This window comes from Rhea pennata, chromosome 2 (assembly GCF_028389875.1).
Source record: "Rhea pennata isolate bPtePen1 chromosome 2, bPtePen1.pri, whole genome shotgun sequence".
Classification (NCBI taxonomy): domain Eukaryota; kingdom Metazoa; phylum Chordata; class Aves; order Rheiformes; family Rheidae; genus Rhea; species Rhea pennata.
Genome location: NC_084664.1, coordinates 18,914,061 through 18,940,035, shown reverse-complemented (window position 1 = coordinate 18,940,035; position 25,975 = coordinate 18,914,061). Strand labels below are relative to the sequence as shown.

General features: G+C 37.6%; 1 protein-coding gene across 1 annotated transcript in view; it reads left to right on the top strand.

The window, feature by feature from the left end:
* The window catches only part of MYO3A (myosin IIIA), a 116,470-nt gene that overhangs the window by 21,306 nt on the left and 69,189 nt on the right, over positions 1-25,975 (top strand). The window contains exons 3-8 of the mRNA XM_062567690.1: positions 2,990-3,094; positions 3,876-3,975; positions 17,645-17,721; positions 18,953-19,098; positions 20,709-20,774; positions 21,342-21,497. Of these exons, the coding sequence (XP_062423674.1) occupies positions 2,990-3,094; positions 3,876-3,975; positions 17,645-17,721; positions 18,953-19,098; positions 20,709-20,774; positions 21,342-21,497 (650 nt within the window). The remainder of the gene's footprint in view (positions 1-2,989; positions 3,095-3,875; positions 3,976-17,644; positions 17,722-18,952; positions 19,099-20,708; positions 20,775-21,341; positions 21,498-25,975) is intronic.

Below are 25,975 nucleotides of genomic sequence, written 5' to 3'. Positions count from 1 at the left end.
CCTCGATCAAAAGGAAGACCGCTGTTTGAACTTTATCTGTCCACATGGTTATAGAGACATGCAGCAGCATCCCCAGTAAAAAAGCCAGTAGAAATAGTAAGTAAGACCAGAGGCAGCATTTTATTCAGGAGATCTTCAGCCAGTAGAAAAATAGAACAAGGTTAATACTAACCTAAGTCGTCATCATCATCATCTCCTCCCTCTCGCCCCACGCAGCTCAGAGCCCAGGGATACAGTGTCTCCCATAATCTTCTTTTTCTAATTGTACTTTGTATTCCAATAATCCCTTTTCCTTTTTTTAGCTGCTTGCATTCTAATACCTAGCCATTTTTTTCTCTCCCTGCTATACTAGTGGTCACAAAGATCCAAGTAACCTGATATAAGCAAAAGTACAGCTCTCACAGAAGTAACAAAAGAAAATTTGGCCTTTGCATGCAAGAACCTGTGCCTGTAAGATTTTTAAATGAACTCTCCCTAACTAGCTTCCCTGCCTTGGGGCTCGGTAGTGGATTTCTGTTGTGATGAGGGTGACTTTTTTTAATGTCTAAAACTTGCTTAGTTGACCTTTTATGTATCCAGGTTTGGTTTTGGCTTCGTGTAAAGTCACCACAGTTTTACTATCTTATTTAACCTGATGTTTTATATATTTATTTATCTTATAATGCAGATATTTATCTTGTAATAGGGATTTATAACTTATGACAAGGGTAGAAAAATTAGTTAAAACAAGTTTAAGAAAATAAAGATTGCTGTCCTAGGCAACTGGATTAAGTCTTGGCTTTAGTGCCTGAATATTGAACAACGCAATTTCTGAGGTGTTCTTTCTTTTGTCTGCCACCTACAGAAAGAATATATATCTTACCTGATTAGTTTTCTTCAATTGGAAGCAAGACTAGCAGATACCCAGTTCTGTTACAAAACCAGAAGATCTATCAATAAGAAACACAATTTTAATACTAGATGACGAAGAAAAATAGTTTGAAGAGCAATATCATATTTATGTAATTTATTTCACAGCTGTTTTGTCACTCATTGCTCACCAGCCAGACTCAGTGCCCTGAAGTCCAAGTGCATTAAATTAAGTGGAATTGCGATCATCTGTTAGGTTCGATTAAATATGTCAGCAATGTGGGAAAGTTAAAACAATAGAGAGCCTAGAAGGATAATGACATTGTAAAAATTAAAATAAATAAATAAATAAATAAATAAATAAAAGGTCAACAGAGAACACAGAGCAGGATGGCTAAAGACCAATACATTCAATCCTGTTTGGGAATCTGACCCTGATCCAGCAAAGTGTTTAATCTCGTCTTTTAAGCATGAGTTTTTCCCTTCTTTAAGCATGCATATTATCCGACTGAAGTTAAGGGTGAGGTTAACTGCATTCCAAGATTATTGCCATAGAGCTCAGCATCTGTCAGAACAGAGCCTTCGCCGACCTGACTAGGCAAACATCTTGCACCAAGACTTATGTATTGAATGGTATTTATGTAGGTGTTCATGTCGTGCATGTTCAGTGCAACCTAGGGTTTCCAAGGTTAGTCATAAAATTATTATGATGTTTGGGTAGAAAGGTCTATAAAATGCTTTTTCCTGAAGCACTTCCTTTTTCCTTGCAGTTTCCTAAGGTGCAAGTCTTTTTGTAGTTGCTGTACAGAAAAATGTAGTGACATAAAGAACTGATTAAAAAAAATCAAATGCCTAATGTCAGGAGTTCTGCAGTTGAAAGGTTTTATTGATAAACTAGTCCCTTCAGTTGAGTAGACTCCAAAATCTGTATTCAAAAGAAATTATTATCTTGTATTAAATTGATATAAAGTCTTGTGTAGATTTATATGTTCATATGAGAAACTATTGGATAATATAGCATAAAACTTTAAAAATTTGTTTCACTTCTTTTGGAGGCATCTACCTCTTTGAAAGAGGTAATGCCTCTTCAGTCAATGAGTATTGTTTGGTGGTGCAAGTGAAATACATTATGAGTAGTTTAAGGGCTTAAGTGCTAATTTAATCTTTGCAGGTAGGTAACTGCTACAAACTGAGAAAAGTTACATTGTTGCTTCATCCTGCTGAAGAATTTTGAACATACGAAATACTGCAGGCCTAAACTAATCTGCTGGTAATTTGCACTTGCTAGTGTTTCTGGAAAGCAAGGTCAAACCTCTGCTTCCTCCTGCTTATACAGAAACCAGAGGACAGGTTTTTGCCAGAGTATAGCTGGAATTTAGTCAGGAGAAAGAGGAAAGGAGCCAAGAATAAATTGTAGTGTTCTGAATCCAGAACAAGGAGCTCACAGGGTTGATGCTGTAATGGCTGTGATTTGTTAGTCCCTTGGCTATAGTCTGTGTTGCGTTCCTGGCCAACCTTGTATTAGTGGAAGATGAGACTTTTTTTTTCCTAAAATGCTTTCATCATCTTCCATGATGTCCATCCCTCTTGCATGTACCTTCTAAACTAGGAATTAAGTGGCACTGGTAAAGAAGACAGCTTCTCTCTTAGAAGATTTCCTTGTTGGGGAAATTCTCAGCTGCCTGTGTTCCAATGCCTTAAATCCATTTTCTGTTGTACGTAGTTTTTCCAACTGAGAATTGATGCTGTCATAATCTGCATTGCTACTAAGTCACACATGATGAATATAAGCAATTAGTGGGCCCCAAAGAAACAAGCTTTCACAGGAAATTTATTACACTACAAGCTACTTCAGTTTCAGTGAAAGCCAACCAAGTATGTGAGAAAAGAAAGAGATGGGCTGCTGTACTTGCATTTGGTTATGAAGAATTAGATGGGGAAAGGAAAAAACATTTGATGTAAATTGTAGTGCATGTTATTTGTGTAAATGGTAGACACAAAAAGAAATTTGTGGTTTGCCAGTTTTAGTAGGATTTTGTTCATGTGAAAATATGAAAACTACTGAAAACTGAAATTTGATTACTACTCCAACATTTTTTAATACAGCATTTCTTAATTTTGTATTGCATGATCTTTGCAGCTGTGCAATGGTGGATCTGTGACTGATCTTGTGAAAGGATTTCTGAAGAGAGGGGAAAGGATGAATGAACTGATAATTGCTTACATTTTACATGAAGCTCTGATGGTAAGCTAAATTCTCAATGAAAGGGCAGCCAATATTCAGATAATTCTTTTTCTTTGAATGGGTGAGGATCAGTTCCACTATAAACACAGTGTCTTATATCATACTAGTGCTTAATAAAATCAAATTAATGTGCAATTCATACAATTCTTTTTGAATGAGCAAGGTGAAGAACAGTTCATCCGTTTGTTTCATTATTAAGAGAATGAAAATTGATTTCTGGCCATTGATTTATTTCCTCAGTAAATAGAATTCCACATCGAAACTGGTTTTCATTTTGAGATATAGCAGAAATTTACTCAAAATACTGTTCTACTTCTTATGTCAGAATCCAAGATATTTCTATAGCAAAATGATCATCAAATCTAGTTTATTCAAATACTATCATAAGAAAAATTGTCTTGGCTAATCAAGACCCAGTGTATTACTTTTTAGTTGTCTTTTAGTTGGAATTTGACTTTCTGCAATGGAATTACTGATAGGTCTTAGCACTTCTCTTTGACTGTACTCTAAAGGTATAATATATAACACAGATTTATAGTGCTTTTCTTCTGCTGCTGTCATAAAACTTCTAGGTGACAGAAAGTGGGGCAATTAAAAAATACCTATTCCATATAGTGGGCCAGGTGTTTTTCCAATAAGAATAAAATCTCTGTGGTTTGGATGAAAAAATTCTGTTTTGAAGTCTCTGATACTCTTGTGTTACCTTTCTTTTTCTGCGAAAGTAATACAAAGAACAGAGCTGTTGTTAGTAAAAAGTTAATGTCTTTATCTCACCTTCCAGGGCCTTCAGCATTTGCATGAAAACAAAACTATCCATCGTGATATTAAGGGAAATAATATCCTCTTGACCACTGAAGGAGGAGTCAAGCTTGTGGATTTTGGTATGTTATGTTTATTTATTTGTTCAATCAGCATTGGGCCTCTGAGCTGTGGAAAATAAAATATAACAAAGAAATTAGAAAAGAGGAACTATATTAGCTTTATATTTAGATTTTGAATACTTCATTAAAAATAATTTGGATAACTGAAGGTACTTGTTAATTTGATAGAAATAAATTATTTACAGGCTCAGAGTTCTTACAACTTTGTATTTTTATGTATTTATGTTCATTTTTTATCTTTAGATAAAATCTTCGGTTACAAAGCCATCATACTTGACTAAAAAAAAAGAAATCTAAATTATTTGCCATGTGCATGCTAGTAGTCTCTGATAGTCTGGAAGTTTAGTGTGAGGCAAAATCAATAGTTTTGCCCACAGGTTTTTAATATGTTGTGGATATTAATTTTTTTGAGGAGCGGAGGGCAATTAGAAATCTAGAAGATCAATGCTTCTGAAAATTAATTCACTTATGCAGATGTCAAAACATACTACCTGTAGAGATGAGAACCTTAATTCTTTATTCTCTGGTTACTGCAATCTGCTCTTAAGATTGTAATTGAAAAGTAACCTTCAAATCTTCTGAGCAAGAGTTTAGATCAGCAATGGTAAACAGAATCATTCTCTTTAACTACAAGCAATGAGAAGTCACCAACAGAGTCTTCTCCAAGCAGATCCCATGACCCCTTCTTCAATACTTGAATTCATTAGCCTCCTATACCTAGAAAGCTAATAAATCTTGCAAAGTCCATCTTTTCCTCTGTTACAAAAGGATGACTAAAGACAGTTTAACTACCTGGAACATTTGTGGAAATCAGCTGTTTAGCTGTTCTGATGGAAAATCTTTGGGGAAGATGCAAGTCTAATAATTGTAACAATTGTGCTTCAAGTTTCTCTTTGCTACAGCAAATAGAAATAATAAATAGCTGCAGTGTTTTTAAACCCAATTTATATGTTGAGCTGTAGGATAGGGGCTTGGCAGAAAAGTCTGCATTTACATTAAAATAAATGTCCTGCTGCACTTCAGAGAATGAAAGCTAAATAGCATGCTGTATAAAATGAGTTGGAGATAAGCTAAGTACAAAGAACAGAATTTTCTTTATAAATGTTCTTAATATTGTTCACAGCTGTTCACTAGCTTTCTTGGAAGGAGATTTGTTTTGTTTTGTTATAAGTTTTTATATAGGTTCCTCAGATTTCAGGTATTTTGAGGAGGATTCTTATGTTAAAGAGCCAGATTTCAAAAGATATCTTGGCCACTAAAGATTCAAATGAGCATCTAATAAAATTTTCAAAAACTCCTAACATGTAAATCTAAATTAATTAGATGCTGGATACCTTTTGAAAATCTCATGAAAAACTATCAGCATTTTTTACAGCCTTAGTATCTTTCAGTGTCTAACCTTGTTTCATCAGTTAAAAAGTCGCCTGAAGTCGCTTGCACACATAGCACCCTCATCTGTAAAAAAAATTCATGTAGTCATCTGCATCTTACAATTTGTAACCAATTTCGTAGAGAGCTAAGAGCATACCATCTGCTTAGGCTGAAAAATACTTGCTTATTTGGGTAGTCACACTCAATTTATTTCATTGAAACCAGAGCAAGGAACGGGCCATGCATGTGTTAAATAGTGTTAGTCTGAGACAGAATTCTCTTTCCTTTGAAAACTCTAATATGTCAAATAAAGGGCTGTTCCACAATGGGAGAAGAGAAATTCAGCTATATTATTATTGTTGTTGCTACTGTTTTAACTTTATTCTGAAAAAGCCCAAGTGACATTTCATTTTGAAAAATTTGACATGTTTCTGAAATCCCCTGCCATCCCAAGGAGCCTGGGAGCTTGGAAGTCAGAGCTCTTCATGCTTGTGTATTGTTGAAAGAAGAGGACTCTAAAGTCACATGGCAAGTGATCTTTTTGGCTAAAAAGAGGAGTGTAATATTTGGTGCAAAGCTCCTCCTCAGCTGTGTTTTTGAGGGTTGGACTTGTAGGCTGATAGTCTTGAGCAAGAGCATGTGTAGCTTATGCTTCTTTGGGACCGCTGAAACCTGCGTATCTCAGAATGAGCAGCTGTTGCCTTGAAAATGGCCCAGAAAATGCAAATATAAACTATATTGCACTACTTAGGCAAATGCATTATTTTTCAGCAGGTCTGTTCCTTGCTGAAGGCCGTGTCCTTCTATGAAGAAAGCATACTTTCATACTGCGTGTAATTAAGCTCTTGAACTTCTTACATTGAAGAAAAATTGTTGAAAAAAGAGTCAGAGAAAGCGTATTTCATTTCAGTATGCAAAGCTCTCCATCATTAGAGTCCCTAAATAAGCCCAACTATGCATAGAAAAGTTCCCCCTAGGTTCCAGGGGAAGACATGGGAAGCAGGTAACGCAATCTCACTGCTGCTGGCAGATGGGTGGAAAAATGACAAATACTGTTGTGAATGCAGTTAATAGAAGTGCACTACACTTCAAGAATTCCTTTAGGACTGTGGATAATAAGATTTCAATTTGCATAATTACCTGAAACATGTATTGTAACATTAATAGAACCTGTCTGTAGTGAAGATAGGACACTTATTGTATTTAAAACATGTTCAGATTACATTTTTCTACTTTCTTTCCAAGAGATTTCAAATGTTAGAAGTGTTGCATTTGGAAGTTGCACATGAATATTGTCATTTCAATTTACTGACATTGCAGTTTCAGACAACATACTGGACATAAAGTTGACACATTTTTTTTGTGAATGTATACTAGCCTGACTCAACTAGAGATTAACCGGAGTTTGACTCATTAGAGGAAAAGTAGATTGGGGGAGGAAGTACAGTATTTAGTTAAGACATACTTAAAACTGGTGTTACTTTGGTTGTCATTTGGAAGCTGCAGATAGACAGAGGTCCACTTTTGTATTTGGAATGTAGTAAGTAATTATTTTGCTACAGAGAGAATGATTATGGTTCTGTTAAAGCTAGTTGAAATCGTTTACCTTTAAAAGCCAAGGAAATCTTAATGCTGACATTCTCAAACTGCCTTCTTGTTATTCAAAATTGCAATTTGGTAAAACATGCCAAAAGTGAGAATCTTTCTTTTTGGTAGTACATTTCTGTATTAACTCTCCTTTTAAATTTTTTTTATGATTTTATCTTGGTAATACTAAATGAAGGTAACAAGTTCATTTCATAATTCATTTCAGTTCATAAATTGAATTTCTGGGTTTTCCCCAGAAAGAGTGTGGAGTAATTGTGTCAACATTCTCTGGTGTGACTCTTTCTTACAGAAGGAACTAAGTACTTCCAAGTACTTCTTTCTTACAGATTACAAAGTATGAATAACAATTCCCTATTGTACATCAGTAAGAATTGATCAATATATGAACTTAGGCAAAAAGACTGCATAGATGTTACCGTGTTTTGTTGCATAATACTTATGCCTATTGGTATCAAAATATAGGCCAAACTTTTTAAAATTCGGCAACTAAATAAAACGGGCTGTGTTTCTGAAGTGTTGATAAGCCAGCAGCTGCCATAATAACAAAACAGGAATAGTAAAATTAGTTATGCTATACAGCATGTTCAAATTAATAGATCCAATCTCAAAATAATTAGTGAGTCCATGGTAAAACTAATATCTCCATCTGCTTAATTGCTTACCTCTCCTGGTTTTCGGAGCTTTCTGCTCAGTCATGCAGGAAAAGCATCTAAAATCCAGGGTCAGAGGTGAGGGAGGGAACCACAGCGCTGAGCTTTGTCCTTGTAGTATGACACCTCACTGGCTGTCATGTTCCCCTACTGTGACACAGTGTTGTGGCCTCTCCCTTCCATGACCATATGTGACAGAAGCGGTGGGCTGATTGATCACAGATCAATCTGGCAAGATTTGTGTGGCACATGGCATTGCAGCGGAAGAGAAGGCTCATGGCACTGTATTGCAACTGCAGGCAGTACTGGTCTGGCTGCAGTGGATTGTGAGTCTAGAGCCACCTTGTGCTCAGGGAATAGCTTGAGAAATGAGTGATCCAAGTTTAGAACTGGGACATTTTGGGGAAGGACAGTTTGATCACTTCCCTTGTTAACGTATATCACAATTTCCAGCCTTGAACATCCTGCTGACATTGAAGAGAAGCTCAACATGACCTTGAGTAATTTTCCAAACTGATACGGATTACTTTTTCTGGAGTAGTCAGAATACCCTATTGCGTCTCCTTCTTCTTGCCCTGCGTTACTTACAAATGCTGTCTGACTCATTCTGCAAAAATGAAACAATTAATTAAAAACATTTCATTTGAAAGTATTCAAAAATAAAATAATTTTCTTTCTGCCCTTAGCTTACTTTAAGCAATGAGTCATAGCAAGACTTACATTTGCCTTAGTCATTCTAGCATGCATCCATAATAAAGCTGTCTGCTTCAATGATTCAGATCAAAAATGGGCTATCATTGTGTTGTCATTTCTGCATACCACATAGCATGACATTCACATGTTCCTTCTAAACAACTTTTGCTGGGGCTGTGACGGAAGCCAATAAAAATAAAAAAACTCCAGTGAAAAACCTCCTTCAAAGCAGTTTGACAAGCTACTCATGAATCCAATCAAATGAATAATTCCAAATTTCTCAAACTAGGGTTAGCAGGGATAAGATGGATTGCCGTGGAACATTTTCTTTATTGAATGTTCAAATCTTTGTTGAAGGTTTAGTTCTTAAAAACTTTTTTTATGGGCCATGTGTGAATGAAATCCTTTGTGCTGTCCAGTAACAGCAAGAAGAAATCATGTGACCAAAGGCTGTATCCAGGATAAGCCATTCACCTGGCTTTTTTAAACATTTTTTTCTACTAATTCACATAAAGATGTCACTGATGGCTTAAACATTGAAGAAGTCTGATACAGAAAGCTGGTGTGCTTATGCCAGAGATGCATGAAACTAGAAAATAGCACTCTTGGTCCAGAAAAGACTCCGTCATGGTTCTCTCAAGGGTCAAGCAATCATCTTTTCAGCCCTTTGCAAAGCCCAGACCATTTTGCATGTAAGATGGCAAGAGGGGCTGGCTGGAAAGTATGCTGCAATACTCCTGCATTCACTAGCATATGATCGTGCAGGAACGGTGAGCAGCTGTTATGAGGCAGGCAACCCATTTAGGACAGCTCTGGAACTTGTAGATTGACCTCTGACTTTTAGCCCAAAGGATTTTCAAGCTGGTCGTGTTCTGTTACTCTGTTCTTGTGTGCAGAAATTAAATGCAGTGATTGAAACAGAATTGCAAAGAATTGTCTAAAACAGCCCTGTAACCCCCAGTCCTTGGTGTAATTCAAGAACCTGTTTGGTAGAAACATCTGTATGGCCTTTTTTAATAAACACTTTTAAATCTTAAGTCTGTTCTACCTTGCTTTACTTCTGCTTCCTAAGTTTTTCTCAGAGACTTAGAAGTTTGTTCGTTTACTCATCTCTCATTCTAGCCTGTGTGATTTATGTGGTTTTCATTCAATCCCATCTACTTCCCTGAACTTTTGGACTTTTCAGAGACCTTCAGTTGTCCACATCCTCCTTCACAGCATTTTAGGAAAAGAGCAGCTTGTCAGGAAACCCCTGGTCTCACCTGCTGTACAGTACCACCTATTCATTTACCTGGCTGTTGAATGCAGTGACTCAGTTTGCACTAAAGTATTTCAGTCCTTAGTTGTCTTAAATAATCTCTCCCATCAGCATATTTGCTGCCAGTATGCAGATAATCCTAGCAGGAAAATTATGCCATGTAACAAGGAGAAAATCCCCTGTGTTTCTTCCAGTTGTACAGGGAAAATTTCCTTTGAAAGCTTAAAAAGTGGCAGTCAATTTGCATCCAAGTATGTAAAGAAGGCAGCATCTAAAAAGGAGGACTTTTCCTCACCAGCATATTGCACAAGATGGTGTGTAGCTGCACATATCCCTAAGGCTTTGGAGAAGACTAGTTCTCCCTTCGGAATACACCTGGCCAGTTATGCATCAGGAAAGCAAATGTTCCTTGCTTCCCCTTCAGGAAACCAGCTGAAGCCCTGAAGCATGAGATTTTATTAGAATCATTGGCCTCATGCCAAATCAGTTTGCTCAGAGCATGTGGAGGGCAGCCCATGGTACCCTGTTCTGCTAGGTCCTGCAGAGGAGGAGTGCAAACAGAAGCATAGACTAAGGGGGCTAGAATGCTAGAAGGTAAGGGATCCCTTACCATCTCCATCCTGCCCAATATCCAGTAATACAGAAGACCTCAGATTTCTAAAGGGAGCTATATTGATTTTTTTATTTTGAAAAAGATGGATGATACATCTCACAGATGTAGTGAAAGCTGTGCCTTTTGAGGTCACAATTTGCTGTTTTGTCATGTTCCTTGTAATGATTCTGTATCTGATTTCAGATTTTCACTTAGATTCTTATATACCTAAAAATGCCTCTTCTTTAATTCTAGCGATGACTTTACTGTGAAATCCACTAGACTTCAATTACTTTATCTTGTCTTATATATCACCTATCTTTTGATCTTATAGTTTAGATTCACTGATTTTTACCCCCTTTTCCTCATAGGTTTTTAAAAACACCTTCTATTTTTCATCTTCCAGGCAGCTCCTATGCATGGTCTTCCTTGATACTAAGTTTCTGACCTTTCTGAAGTTCTAAAAGGGCTCTTTGGCTGGTTTTTGGATATGGCCTGTTTTCATTTAAGATTTACATTCTGGAGTGTGTGTTTTCCTAAGTGTCTGGGAAATGCTGTCTTGCCAGTGACTGTCATCTTGGCAGTCTGTTTCACTCATTAAAACATTTTAGGTATTAAGATAATACATAAAGACTGGGAACATGGAAAAGACTGAGGTACTCGATGCCTTTTTCACTTTGGTCCCTACTGGTAGGACTTACCCTCAGGAATCTCAGGTCCCTAAGATTAGAGGGAAAGAAAGCCTGGAACAATGAAGACACACTCTCTGTGGAAGAGGATCACTTTCGGGAATGTATGAACAGATTGGACAGACACAAGTCCACGGGAGTTGATGGGATGCACACGTGAGTAGTGAGGGAGGGAGCTGGCCGATCTCATTCCAAGGTCACTCTCGATAATCTTTGAAAGGTTGTGGCGATTGGGGGGCGGTTCCTGAGGACGGAAAAAATGTCACTCCTATCTTCAAGAAGGGCAAGAAGGAGAATCCAGGGAACTGCAGGCAGGTCAGCCTCACCTTGATTGCTGCAAAGATGATGGAGCAAATAATCCTGGAAATTGTTTCCAAACAGAGGAAGGACAAGAAGGTATTTGGGAGAAGTCAGCATGCATTTATGAAGACAAAATCATGCTTTAGAAATCTGATAGCCTTCTGTGATAAGACAACTGGCTTGGTGGATGAGGGGAGAACAGCGAATGTTGTCAAGGATTTTGACACTGTCTCCCATAACATCCTCACAGACAAACTGAACAAGTATTACACAAATGGGCAGTGGGTTGGGCTGAAAGTTGAACGAACTGCCAGCTTGCCAGGAATCTTGTGAAGTTCAACAAAGGGAAGCACCAAGTTCTGCATGTGGGGAGACATAACCCCCTGCTGCAGTACAGGCTGCAGGCTGCTTGGCTGGAAAGCAGCTTTGCAGAAAAGGCCCTGGGATGCTGGTGGACAACAAATTGAATACGAGTCAGCAGTGCGTCCTTGTTGCAAAGAAGGCCAACAACCTCCTGCACTACAATAGGCAAAGTTTTGCCAGCAGGTGGAGGGAGGTGCTCCTTCCCCTCTTAATGCTAGTGAGAAACATTTGGCATGCTGTGTCCACTTCTGAGCTCCACAGTACAGACACGGACACAGTGGTGTGAGTTCAGCCAGGGGCCACAAAGATAATTAAGGGACTGAAGCATCTATCAAATGAGTGTTGAAATGATACTGTGGAAACTAGACTTGTGTTAACAAGACTCAAGGACAAGGGAGAGAGGATAACGTAAAACAGTATTGCAAAGGACAACCAGCTCCAGCTGAATAACCTTGAGGAAACTCCAACACTTTGAAGAATGTGATGGGTAGACAAAACAGAAAATGCAGAGTAACCCAGAGTAACCTATAAGTTCATTAAGGCTTATTAGCATATTAAACTACACTCGCCTAAATGAATAGTGAGATGGTAATGACATGATAATGATGTTACCACCTTCTTCTCCGCTTCCTATGCTAATTAACAGGAATGTTAAAGTACAAGCGCAGAGCGAATATTTGATGTAATAAAATTGTAACCAATAGAGAAATTTGTATAAAGCACTCCCCAAAGAGCGTGTATAAATAAAGAATGAGAAAAGGAGAAGGTGTGCTAGCTGTGTGGATTTACCACCTAGCAACTATCTCTGCGCAGAAATGAAATAAACAAGTATCTCGACCCTGTGTGTCTGTTGGTTGCTTCCACATGGGGTAACAGAACCCAGTTTTGGGACAACATGAGGAGAGATTGAGAGCGCTGGGACTGCTTGGCTTGGAGAAGAGAGGGCTCCAGGGCATCTTATCAATCTGTATAAATACCTGATGGGAGAGTATAAAGAAGATGCGGCCAAATTCTACTCAGTGGTGCCTAGTGAAACACAAGTGGAAATGGGCACAAATTGAAATACCAAAAATCCTGTTTAAACAGACAAAACACTTTTGTTCTTTATGTGTGATCAAACACTGACGAAGGTTGTTCAGAGAAGTTGCGAAGTCTCCATCCTTGCGGATGTTCAAACTTGACCAGAGACAAGTCTGCTGTTGTTGACCTTAACCTGACCAAGGGAATTGAACCAGATGATCTCCAGAGGTGCCTTCCAACCTCAACCATTCTATGATTCAGTGAAGATTATTTTTGTAAAAATCTTTTTTTGCCATATCCTTTCAAATGTCTTTTAGAAAATTCTTAGAAAATTCTCTCTTTTAGGTTTAGTGGAATCCTTCCTACCTTTCGTACCTCCTCCCCATTCATTATTCTCTTATTAGAGTTAACTAGTAGAAACACTAAGGTTTTGGTTCTGTCTCTGATATTTATTTTGCTATGTCTATTTGCTGCAGATCTTTTATTCTTACACCCTTGACCCTATTATAGTTGATATTTTATTACAGATGGAAAAAATTATGTGTTTCGGGCCCATATTTTCCCAGTAATTGTAACTTTTTTCCTTTGGTGGAGCTACATATAGCATACTGGACAACAAAACTGTAGGTTAGCAACAATAGCAATATAAAGTGCTGCTGGAAATAATGATCATTTTGGCTACTCATTTAAACTTCGTAACTACTTACCCCTTTTGTGCAGTTTCCTTTTTGCTTTATTCCCCTTATATTGGTCAGAACCTCATTTTCATTCTAGATTTAATTTGAGCACTCACGGTTTTCTGTCAACAGCTGATCCAAGGAATCAGTATTGCCCCTGTGCTCTTTCCATTTAAAAGTTTGGTTGTGTGGTCATTTGACAATCTGTGAGGAATTCTGAGTATTGGCATTGTTTGAAAAAGGTTCTGAAACATCTCTTGCAAAGCCATCTAGCCTACCAGTTGTGTCCTTATGGCCTTTTATTTTCTATTTTATTTTCTATTAAATACCTTTGCTTGGAATGGATAGAAAGCATAATTAAACATGGGAGAACCTCTTGGATGTCCCTTAAAAATCTCTCATTGGAGTGGATGTGATAATACTACGGCAGAGTTCTGCACGGTTATGGTGATGGTTATGTGCCTGGTGTGTTGTTACTTGCCATTTGGATTGACCAGAATTGCTTTGTTTGAAACTTGTTCTTTACCTGTTGTCTTTTGTCATTATGGAATGTAAAGGAATTACATGTATTTTTTAACATATTTTATGTATTTCAGCTGATCTGAGTGGAATTATCCTATCCGAATATGCACCATTGTATTATTGCAATCTGTAACAGGGAAACAGAAAAGGGACTGTGTCAAAACGAGTAGCAATTATAGAGGAGTTATGCCACTGTTACTGGGGAAGTAGCCACTGACTGCATCAAACTGAAGCCTAGGGTGCTAAAGAAAAATCTTAAACTATTACAGATTTAAGAACTGTTGTCTAAGGACCTGGTAAAAAGTTGGAGATGAATGATTCATGAGGGACTGCCTTGATGACACAGGACAGAGAGGCAAGAAAGGAGAGGTCAAGTTTTGCAGCAAACTGTATGGAACAGGAATGTCAAAGTCTACCTTGCAGAGAGTTTGAGAGGAATGCAATGTAGGATCATGATGCTGGTTTAAATGCATTTCTCTCAGGGATTTAAGGAAAATGTTGGCAAATAAATCAAAGCATTGCAGGTGCTACAGCTGTTTAGATCTGACAGTTTAACAGTGTGAGCAGTGTTTGGTCCAGAGACTAGCTTGAGGAATGGTTTAATTACAGGTTCCTGCTTCAAAGAAGGTCATAAAGGAGACAGATACTTTGATAGAGGAGTGGACACTGAAGGCACAACTGCAAAAGCGTTGTAGAAGGGGTGGCCAAAGGCAGTGAGATATTTAAGAGTTTAAGCTGTTTGGGGTGGGGTCTGTGTTTTCATGTATGAGTATAGTGGATAGCATAGTGGGTATGCAATCTCTATGCTGTGTGTCAAATGTGAATTTAGTAGAAATTACTAGGGCTTAAAGTGTGTCCCTCTCCCTTGCTGTTCCCCCATTGGTATCAACCAGTACAGTTTGCATACCTCTGTCACAGGACAGAGTCATAAAATGATATTGCACGACTTCCCAAATTAGATCAGAACAGTTGCTGCTCAGATCGGGTGCTACTATGAAACAAATCTTCCTTAATAACAGAGAGCTCATTTCGGCCCTCTTTTTTTCTTTTTTTGGAAAGCTGAGATCTTAAGTAGCTGGCTCTACTTTCCATTTTTTCCAATATGCCAATTTTTGCACTGAAAAGCTTGTGTAGTACTCATGGTATAAGGCTGCTAATAAGAAATTTCCACTTTTTACTGGTAAGCTGGTGCCTGAATTTACCAGAAGATATAAGAAAAAAAACCATTTTGCTGACTATAAGCACAATATTTTTTTTTCAGCATTTGTGTGTATAAAAACCAGCATGATGTGCATTGGTACTACTAATTCACTTAGTTATTCAGCTGCTCGTTTTCATAAGATTTGCAATTGGTGTATACTAAAATACTTCTTTATGATGTATTTTTAGAGTTTCTTAGGAGAGTATTTGATTAATTTTGCAACAAAGCAATAGTAAAGAGGATGGGTGAGGAGCATGATGTTATTGTTAGAAAAGGTACAAGTTAAAAAAAGCTGGCCAGCTATATGCTTGACTGGTTACTGAAATGCTGGAAGAAATGTTACTAAGTGTGGAATTACATCATCTTTCCCATATATGCAGAAAAAAGCCCAAGGAAATATCATTTGTCATAAGATGTATACTCCATAAATTGAAATGCCACTTTACTGCTAGAAGTAAAAGGATAAAAAAATAAACATAAGAGCCTAAAGAAAGTACTGATGAACAATTCAAATTAAATCATCTTTTTACTGAAGTAAAGAAAAAGGGAGGATGGGTGGAATCCTTCAGTTTGTTTAATAAATGCAGTTCGAAAAGAAAAAACTCTTAGTGCGTAGACAGAGAAGATGGTGCACATTAATATTGCTTTTATATTTTGCTCCGTCTCCATATAAAGCTGTAATTGTTTACAAAATCATACATTGGAATAATAAAAATTTGGTTAATACCTTTTTTTGTCAGCAGATCCAAATCCTGGTTCCTATTCCAGGCCTGCAAGAAAGAGCTTTGCAGAGGGGAGTTCCACCTCACATAGGCGGGCAGAGGAGAGAGTAGTCTCTCACTTCAAAATCAAGGATCATGTAATGATGTCGTTTTCCATCTTTACATCAGTGACAGACTTGGAATGATGTGTGCTTACACTTTACTTTCTGAATTACGTGTTTGGCTGAGGGCTCAGTACAACCAGAGTCTCCATGAGCCAGAAGCTGCTCCTCAGAGAACTCCCTGATACAGCAAAAGCAAAGCCCTTTCTAGCTGAGCTAAATCATGGCTCATGGGCTCTGTGCTAAGACTCACATTGTCCTGCTTTCCATGATGCAAGTAAACACTGGACTTTCTGCAGCCCCAGGGAGAGAATGAGACACTTTCCAAGCTTGGAATACACTGGGTGGAGGCAGCCAAAAAGGCAATGACTTTCTGTGTATTTGTCTCAAAGTAACAGGCTGATTTACCAGTCAGAATCTTTCTTGCTGCCTTATTTTCAGTAATTATATACTTGCTGATAAAATAATAAGTATTGTATGTATATATGTATATTATATTTATTTATATATTTATATTATATATGAATTTATATGTAATATAAAATATATATAGATGATTTGCGAATCAGAGTTGAACACACAACTTTAGAGTAAAACAGATCAAATTGTGTGTAGTGTGTTTCCCGCCACTGAAGAAGAAACAAACCGACAAATTCTATCTAGACTGAGACTTAGTACAGTATTTCCACTTAGTAGTTAATGTGAATTGCTCCTATTATAAGGCATCTGCAGGGTTTTCTGGAAAATAAGACCAAGCATATTCAAACAAGTAAATATCAAGGGTCAAAACTAGCCGATGGTGCCCATGGGAGTTTCATATGTTTCAGGCTAATCAAGTGGGCTTGGAGAATGAAACTGAGGCTTTGTATTTTTTTAAATAAAGGAGGAGTACGTATCAGAGCAAAATAGTTGAGCTTCAGTTTCAATAAAAATGAAGTTGAAAGAACAGTAGAACACAGCAGCTGTCTTACCATCCATGATATCAGTACTTCAGAATATCCTCTGATGGACCTCAAAGTTAATGATTAATTAATTAATGAGTCATAAATCTATCATTTTTCAAGACATGCTTGGCTGAGGGGCAGTTTTTCTCTATGTGTTATATTCTCCCCTTTGCAAACATTAGCAGTATTTCCAATCAATACTCCCTTACTTTGCATGAGAACAAATTGGTGGTGGGCTGTTCTCTGTTGCCATAATCAGAAACTCACTATAGTCCATTAGAATTCCTAATATTTTGATGGCTTTTAGTCTAAAACCATAGATACCAGAATTCATTTTCTAGCTCTTGGCCTGAAATAGTTAATTCATTAAACTATACAGCTCACGTTACAAAGCTGATTTTGCAGGCATTTGATGTTGCTTTGTGAATGAGGAGACTTCTGTTTTTGATGGTGCACTATTTTGTTCTTTCTTCGTTATGGCAGAGCAGATGAGGATAAGTATCTTCTATAATGTTTAATCCAAAATATATAAATAACGAAACAGAGATCTAGGTTCAGTACTGAGCTTTAAAAGAAAAAAATATATATATATGGTGCAGTACTTTTTTTTTCCTTAAATGCTTTACTGCTCTCATTATTACTTGCGTTTTTCTGCTCCTATGGAAAAACTGTAATTAGCCAGTCAAAATATACAGAGTCAGATTACTATTGGAACACTTATCTGGGGTTCAATCTTGGTACCACTGAAATCACTGGAAACAAAAGGATGTGCAGAACCTGAAGTGCTGAATACCTTAGAGGATTTGGCCCTCAGCCAAGAACTGGAAAGGTCCAACTGAGATTTGCTGGCAAAGGAAGTTGTAGCATGCCAAGAAAATATGAGGATGGCACCGTTCAGAGGGACTGCCTCCAATGGAAGTAACAGTTGCTCTGATTTAGCTTCCCTTCATTCTCCTAGGTGTGTCTGCACAGCTGACCAGCACTCGTCTCCGTCGAAACACGTCCGTGGGCACCCCTTTCTGGATGGCTCCAGAGGTTAGATTTATGTTTCATAACATTTTGTCAGTGGTATTCAAATGGCCGTGTTCTGCATTTCTACTCTTCCTTTGTCTTTCTTTTTGATCTTGGGAGCTTTCACCAAACAAGCAATATCCTTTAAAAAAACATAAACCCATTTTGTTACATGTTTGCAAAGATTAAGTTAAAAGGGAGTTTATTTTTGAAATTACAAAGTTAGAGACAAAGAGCAGAAATAGGATCACTCACTGAAATATTTAAGAGGAAAGAATACTTCCATTGATCTTTTCCAACCTTGCATGCTCTGAAACTGTGTCCAGGCATTATATCTCCCCAGGGATAGCAGAAGCCCTGGATGGTACTGTGATAACTGTAGCTTTGATTTGTGAGTTTCTCCATCTAGGAAATTTCTAACACAGTATATCTATAGCTAATAGCAACAGATGGAAGTGATTATTATGAACAAATAAAATATATTATGTATCTTTGGATCTATTGCCATCTGAAATTTGAAGGTTATAAATAGATATTTTAAGCTGAAGCAGTAAGTTATAGGTAAAGCTATATACTAACACTGTTTGCATGCACACAACATAAATGCACAAATATACACATCTATTTATAGCATGTGAAATTACACTGTTCCTAGGAAAACCACATTTGTCTAGCCCTGAAACAAGCTGGATGAAAAATTCTGGGTTCATCTAGCAATGTGACAGAGCTGGAATGCATATGTAATTACATACATTTGCTATAATCCAGTGGCAACCACGTTTGCAAAAATTTGACTTAATCTTGGAGCTGGCAGAATAAGGACTCAGTGGGATATAGTGAATTCAACTTCTGCTTTCCTGCTTGTTTCGTTTTACTTAGAGCTGTATGGCTGCATTACTTTTCTTGCAAGAAAAATCCATAGAGGGAGATTTAGAGTTGCTTTTTCTTCTTCTTCTTCTTCTTTCCTCAACCACAGGATGCAGTTTATCACCTTCCACTATATATGCCAAGGATTTGCTCCCTTTTGTCAGATTAGGTTATACCTGATCAGATAGCAATCTGGTGTTCACAAGAGATATGCTTTCCCTAATTTAAGCATTTCTTTTTCAGAAAGAGGATGCTTTGACTTGCTAAATTTGTGTGTTTATTTCACCCAGTATCTCCATTCAGTAAGAGATTCCTCCAATTGTGATTGCTCTATGCTATTTAGATATTTGACCATCCAGTGACCATCCTAGTATTTTACTCTTAACAGGTGATTGCCTGTGAGCAGCAGCTGGATAGCTCCTATGATGCCAGATGTGATGCATGGTCACTGGGTATTACTGCAATAGAACTGGGAGATGGAGATCCACCCCTTGCTGATTTGCACCCTATGAGGGCACTCTTCAAAATACCAAGGTAATAATATCTTGATGTGTTTATTTCTTGCCCAGTTAGCCTGAACTTTTCCATTTAACTGTTATGTCCTTCACACTATGTAAATATGTGCAGCTTCTTCATATTGTTGTGAGTTTGGAGAAGGTTAGAAATACTTTGTCTAGACATGTTTTCAAGCATGTGCACATATGCAGAAGTTCAGAGCTGACTGTGGCTACATTCAGGAAAAAGCCCTAAAGCCTTCCCCTACATGGACTGCTGCCAGTATAAATGAGCACAGGATTCGGCTGAGTTCCATATACTCTGCTAGAGAGAATGTATTACGATAGAAATGCACAGTCCGCCCGTGCACCAGACAGGCCTCACAACTGTCCCCAAGGTTTATGCTACATCCCTTGAAGTAGGATGTTGTTCCATCACTCAGAAACCATCCACTTGTGTTGCTTCTGCTTCTTTGAATGTTACTGTCCTCCAGCAGTGTATCTACCTACTTCTTTTGTGCTTTTCTTGAAGCTGGAGGTAGGAGTACCCACAGTGCCACTTACAGCCTTCCCAAGGACCTCGGTCTCAAAGACAGTGGGTACGATCATAGAGCAGTTTGTGGTGCTAACTAACTAATTCAATGATTAGGATGAAATCCACAATAGCTGAGACCAAGTAGCAGATAAGTGCTTCATGTTTTTTCAGGAAAGTCACCCAAATTAGTTTACACTGTGTTTAGTTGTGGTTTAAGAAGACTTGGTTCAGTCAGCACTGAAGCACAGCAGGAGTGTTCTTCTCACCTTCCCCTGCTAGGGAAGGAGTAGTGACAAACTGCTGTGTTCAGTAATTTCAACTAGGCCTTCAAGAAGACATATCCTTACAAACATCCTTACAAAGCCACTACCCTTTCTGTCTTGGAGCAAATGTAAGATCAATGCTTTTTCATTCCGTTAAGTAGAACACAAAAGAGCTAGAATGCATGCAGCACTTAAAGAAAAGTAGCTACAAAGATTGATTAGAAATAGAGAGAAAAAGAGTCACATCATCTAAAGGTCTTTTCTTTTTTTTGCATTTGTAACTACACTCAGTGGAAATGGCGCCTTTATTTGAAAGGAGGAAGACTGTTAAAACAATCTGAACCAAATTAACACATAAATAAACAGCTGTAACAACTGAAAGGGAGGAAATAGTAAATCCATTAGTCTTTCACTTGACTTCTGATTACCTTCTGATGAAATAATTAACAAACAGCTAGTTCAATCTGATACTTTGTTCAGCAGGCTGATTAATGCAGGAATTTCTGAGAAAAATTTGAAACAATTTCTTAAGGAAATTCTGTTTATAAGGTATATGGTTTCAGGCTTGAAAAGAGAAAGGGGATGTTAGTTTCATTTCCTTTTACTGATTTGATTAAAAAGTTATAGTCATTCTTAGCTATGTTTGGTAGATCATCTTCATGCTATTTCTCTTGTTAATTATGTAATGCAGGAAAATCAGCGATGTGGTGTAGTATCTACCCATGCTCCTTTTTCCAATGGAAATCAATTTTTTTTTTCACTGCCCCTTCTAAAATTCATTACTCAGCCTGCATTCTCATATCGTTTTTGTTAATTGAGTAACTCATTAACTCGTCATACTGACTTTTCCAGGAATCCACCTCCAACGTTACAGCAACCTGAACTGTGGTCATCTGAATTCAATGACTTCATTAATAAGTGAGTAACAGCTGAGACCACTGTTGCTGAATAAGGAACATGTGTAAATGTCTTGTGTAAAATATCTTTGTATTGTCTATGAAAATCAGTTACTACCAATATTTTACCTTCTTCATTTCCTTAAATTGTACGAATGACAAATGTGTGTATGAAGTTTTCTTTTTTCCTCTCATTTGTAGGTACATAAGAAATATGTTTTATATTCAGCTTTTGGCAAACTCATGGGCTTCAAGTGAAACGTTCCCACATTGGCCTGACTACTATCATATATGAACATGAAAGTTTTAACTGAGGAGTAATCAGCATATGCATTCCCAGTTTAAAACTTCAGTTTTTAGTACACTCAGTGTTTCTGATTTTCTTGCTGTTTACTAGATTAGAGAATATTTAGATTTAAAATGCAGTAATTTAACTTCTTGTCCCCATCTATTCTGTGAAAGTTTTCAGTTTAGAGCTGTTGTGATTAAGATAAATATACTTATTATAGAGTATGAATAAACTACTGACAAACATTTTGAAATCTAACAGTAAATCCTGAATGATCGTATGCTTTTTCTGCCAGTACAGGTGCTTGACTAAAGATTACGAGAAGCGCCCAACAGTATCTAGTCTTTTGCAGCATGATTTTATTAAGCAAATTGAAGGAAAGGAAAACATGTTACAGAAGCAACTCATGGAATTCATTGATGTGCACCAACAAATGGGAGTCACTGAAAAGGCAAGGTACATGGATTATTTTCATTTCAGCTAAAACTAGACCAGTTGGGAGAGTTTTGATGCTTTCACAGTTCCAGAATGGCTAGCACTCAGGGAAAGATTTATCTCCCATAACTTTAGCTGACTAAAAAGTAGTGAGCTTAATCGTTGGGGCACCCCATGGAAGCAATGGAAAGAGACAGGCATCATGATTCACACACATCTTTAGAAGTCTTTAGAGGTGCCTCTCGTTTCTTCTGTGACTAAATGCAATTAAGATTCTAGCTTTCAGAAAGCTAAGCTTAGGTGAAATGAATGTGTTGAGTTCTGTTACATTTACATGGTCAGCTCATGTTTAAACAACTATGCTAAAAAAAAAATCAGATTCCTGCAAGAATTGGATGCTACTACCTGAAAACAGAGATAGTGGTACCAAACCTCATTTTACAAATTAAAAAAAAAAGTTATCATAAAAACTCTTGTGTCTTACAGAGTTGTTACTTACTTTCTTCAACTAGCATTTAGTAACATCAGTTCTGCATAAATCACTGAGATTGTTTTTTTTTTTTTTATTTAAAACAATTGAAAATGGCTTGGCTCAATATTGCAATTTAAGAAAAAATCCACTACACCTAAGTAATACATCAGATGTGAAATGAAGTAGATTAGTATTGATGTATTATTGGAATGTTTTCTTTTATGTTTCAAAGATAATAGGTTTTTTTGAAGAACATAAAATTTAAAAGACCATTTTGATATTATCAGTGATGTAAGAAGCATAGAACTAAAACTTACTAAAATCTGTCACATTTCTTTCTATTTATCTTTATGGTGGCAATATATACAGAAGTCTTCAGTTCTGATCTTGGAGAAATTCATGATTTGCTTTTTATCTTCTGAGGATAATAATAATAAATACATTTCTAAAAGAATTGTGATTTTAACTCTTTTCGGACTCAGTAGAGGTGTATATGGAATGAGTAGTAGTTCCTTTTGTCTGGCATTTCTGTAAAAACCTATGCAGTTGGCTTAAATTTAAACCTCAGGCTGGATTTGCGTGTTCTACATGGCACAGAACTGCCATCTGCTTAATCCAGAAAGATTCTGTAGCTGAAGTAAGCTCATCAGATGTCAGCACTGAGCATGAAAACAATAGGAACATGTTCAAGACTTTAAATATTTATTTATAAAATCCCAGAAAATGAACCATGGTCAAACATGCCCCAAAACCTAAGCAGTATGAATTTATGTTCTGCTGGCCCTTGTGACATTGGTCACTTCAATGCTTAACTAATTTCTGAAGATCAGACTTACACTTCAAAGTCAATTAAACATTTTGAGCACTTTCACCCGTTTTGTAGAATTCATAGGTTTGTTTTCTGTCAAGAAGAAGACCTACTCTTTTTCAAAATTACTTATTTTTAATGTATATGCTGCATAAAGCAAATTACATAAGCTTTCTTTTCCTAAACAGTGCAAACATAAGAAAACTGGCCAAGTTGCTTGTTTGCAAGTTTGCTAGAACAATCAAATGGCACAACTACAAGATCATCTGTTGACACTTTCTTTGTCCTATTGACTGTCTTTTGTTAACTGACCCCTCTTCTTAAGAACCAAGGTATCACAGAATGTATTGCTATGTGACAAAGCTACCTGCACTTTTACAGTTGATCAAGTTCAAATTCTCCGTAGATTTTCCCAAAGCAGGATGGAATTTTCTCTCAGAAAATAATAATAATTTATAATCTGAGTATGTACAAAAAGTTACCTTTCTTAAAAATCATACTTTTAATTAAATGGCAGAGTTAAACTGGAATTATTTGGTGTATAGTGTCCTTCTTTCAGTTTAGCAGTTTAAAATACTAACAAGTTGGTCAGTACTGGCATAACTAAATCTTTTATTAATTTAGTTCAGTGAGGGTAGTATGAAAGTCTGCAAATAAAAGTTGCATTTTACAATCACTCTACCACTTCAGCTTTAATATGTTTATTGATTACATTTGCAGGAGGATTATCTTTTGTAGCGCTGAATGCATGACTAGATTAGTCTTCTCCTAGAAATACTGAGAATACCTATCTTAATATCTGTTGCCATCTCTGTACAAGCAAGAAAAGCAGTCATTATTTTCCTGTAGCTAAAATTGTAGTAGTGCATTGCTTCACTATAGAAGTTAGAATTCCAAGCCTATAAAGGAAGTTACTATAGAATGACATTTGGTTTTCTTCTGTTGAGCTGTGAAAAGATCATACAAACATCTTTTAATTCAGTAGTCCTTCTGTTTTTTAAGTCTTTAAAAACTAACATATATCTTCTGACCATGAATCTGCAAAAACTAACTTATATGTCTTCTGACCATGAATCTGCACAGAGCAAATTTTGGCAGCAGGAGTCTGTATAGAAGTACCATCTTCTTCAAGAAGTACCAAATCTTATTCAAGGTCAAGACTTTGAACTAGGCTATGCAATGATTAGTCACCTGGAAGAGTCTAATCTTAAAATCTCCTGGCTTCTTTTTTTTCAATTATCCTGTTTTGAAACTACTTTTATGCTGATTTGTTAAGGCACTATCTTGGAATTCCTGAACTTCTAAGGACTGGAAGAAGTCCTTATAAATCTCCCTCCTGTTCTGTAGCTCTTGTTCTCTCTCATCCATAATTCAATTCAGGGCCTAGGTCTCCTATTTGCTGTCATTGGGGAGGCAGGTATTTTAAGGGATGAAAAAATCCCTTCTTCCACTGAGGAGTTCCTAATCCACTATGTGTGTAGTCATGTATAAGTAGACATAGCCTATAAACTCAAGAAATTTGGTAATGTGGACTTGAAGTTGAAAGTTCCAGAGAAATCCAATCAGTTTCTCATTATCCATCCCCCCCTTCCAATTTTTATCGTCTTAATTAAAAAAAAAATGTATTTCAAAAGAAAAGAGTAGAACACCTGAAAGTTAATAGCTGAAGTCCGGTTACTGGGCCTTCCTGGATGCGCTATTGCTGTATCCACATTTCACCCTCTTCACCTGCTTGCTGAGGTGTGACTTGGCTCTGGTTGAGTTCTACAGTAGTAGTCTATTGTTGGGATTGTGGTCTTGTGTTTTTGCTTGCTGGATGTATCCTCAAATCCAGTCTTTGAGCACCTGTGTATGTCCAGGAAGGGTGATATAATGTCTAGCTGTAGTGTGAACCCACTGTACAGTCACTCCCTTTAGTACCATTGTTCTTACGGTATTTTCTAGCACTTATGAGTCACTGAGGCATTAGGCCATTGCACTGCGCCCTCTGAAGCTCCCCATTATTGTTACTATCCTAGCAAAGAGGAACCTAGTTTTAGATCATTACGCTGCATCCTTTCCAAACAGCTAGGAAGAGAAACAGAGCCCACCAACCTTTTGAGTAACTAGGGAGATCTCAGCTTAGTTGATAAAACCTTTAAACTGCAATATGTTGTAGACCAACTCCAGATATAATGAAGTCCCTGAGAACTGTAAGAGAGAAAATGTCACTCCTGCTATCTTCAAGGAGGTCAAGAAGGATGATCCAAGAAGCTACAGGGTAGTCAGCTTCATCTTGGTTCCTGGGAAGGTGATGGAGTACCTAAACCTGGATACTATTTCCAGACATATGAAGGACAGGAAGATGATTGGGAGTAATCACATGAATTTTCAAAGGGAAGATGGTTCTTGACCAACCTCATAGCCTCCTATGATGGAATGACTGACTTGGTGGATGAGGGGAGGGAGAGCAGTGGATGTTGTTTACTTTGACTTTAGTAAGGCTTTTGACAGTCTCCCATAACATCCTTGTAGATAAGCTGATAATGTGTGGACTAGGAAAGCATTAAGTGTGGTAGATTGAAAACTGCCGGACTCAGAGGGTTGTGGTTGGTGGCACAAAGTCCAGCTAAAGACTAGTTCCTAGTGGTACACCCCAGGAGTTGGTACAGAGGCCAGTACTGCTTAACCTCTTCATTAATGACCTGGACAGTGGGACAGAATGCACCATCAGCAAGTTGGCAGATGATACAAAAGTGGGAGGAGTGCTTTGATACACCAGCTGTTTGTGCTGCCAGTCAGAGGGGCCTCAACAGGCTGGAGAAATGGGCCACGAGGAATCTTGTGAAGTTCAACAAAGGGAAGCACCAAGTTCTGCATGTGGGGAGACATAACCCCCTGCTGCAGTACAGGCTGCAGGCTGCTTGGCTGGAAAGCAGCTTTGCAGAAAAGGCCCTGGGATGCTGGTGGACAACAAATTGAATACGAGTCAGCAGTGCGTCCTTGTTGCAAAGAAGGCCAACAACCTCCTGCACTACAATAGGCAAAGTTTTGCCAGCAGGTGGAGGGAGGTGCTCCTTCCCCTCTTAATGCTAGTGAGACAGACACATCTGGCATGCTGTGTCCACTTCGGAGCACCACAGTACAGACACGGACACAGTAGTGTGAGTTCAGCCAGGGGCCACAAAGATAGTTAAGGGACTGAAGCATCTATCAAGTGGGGAGAGGTTGAGAGCGCTG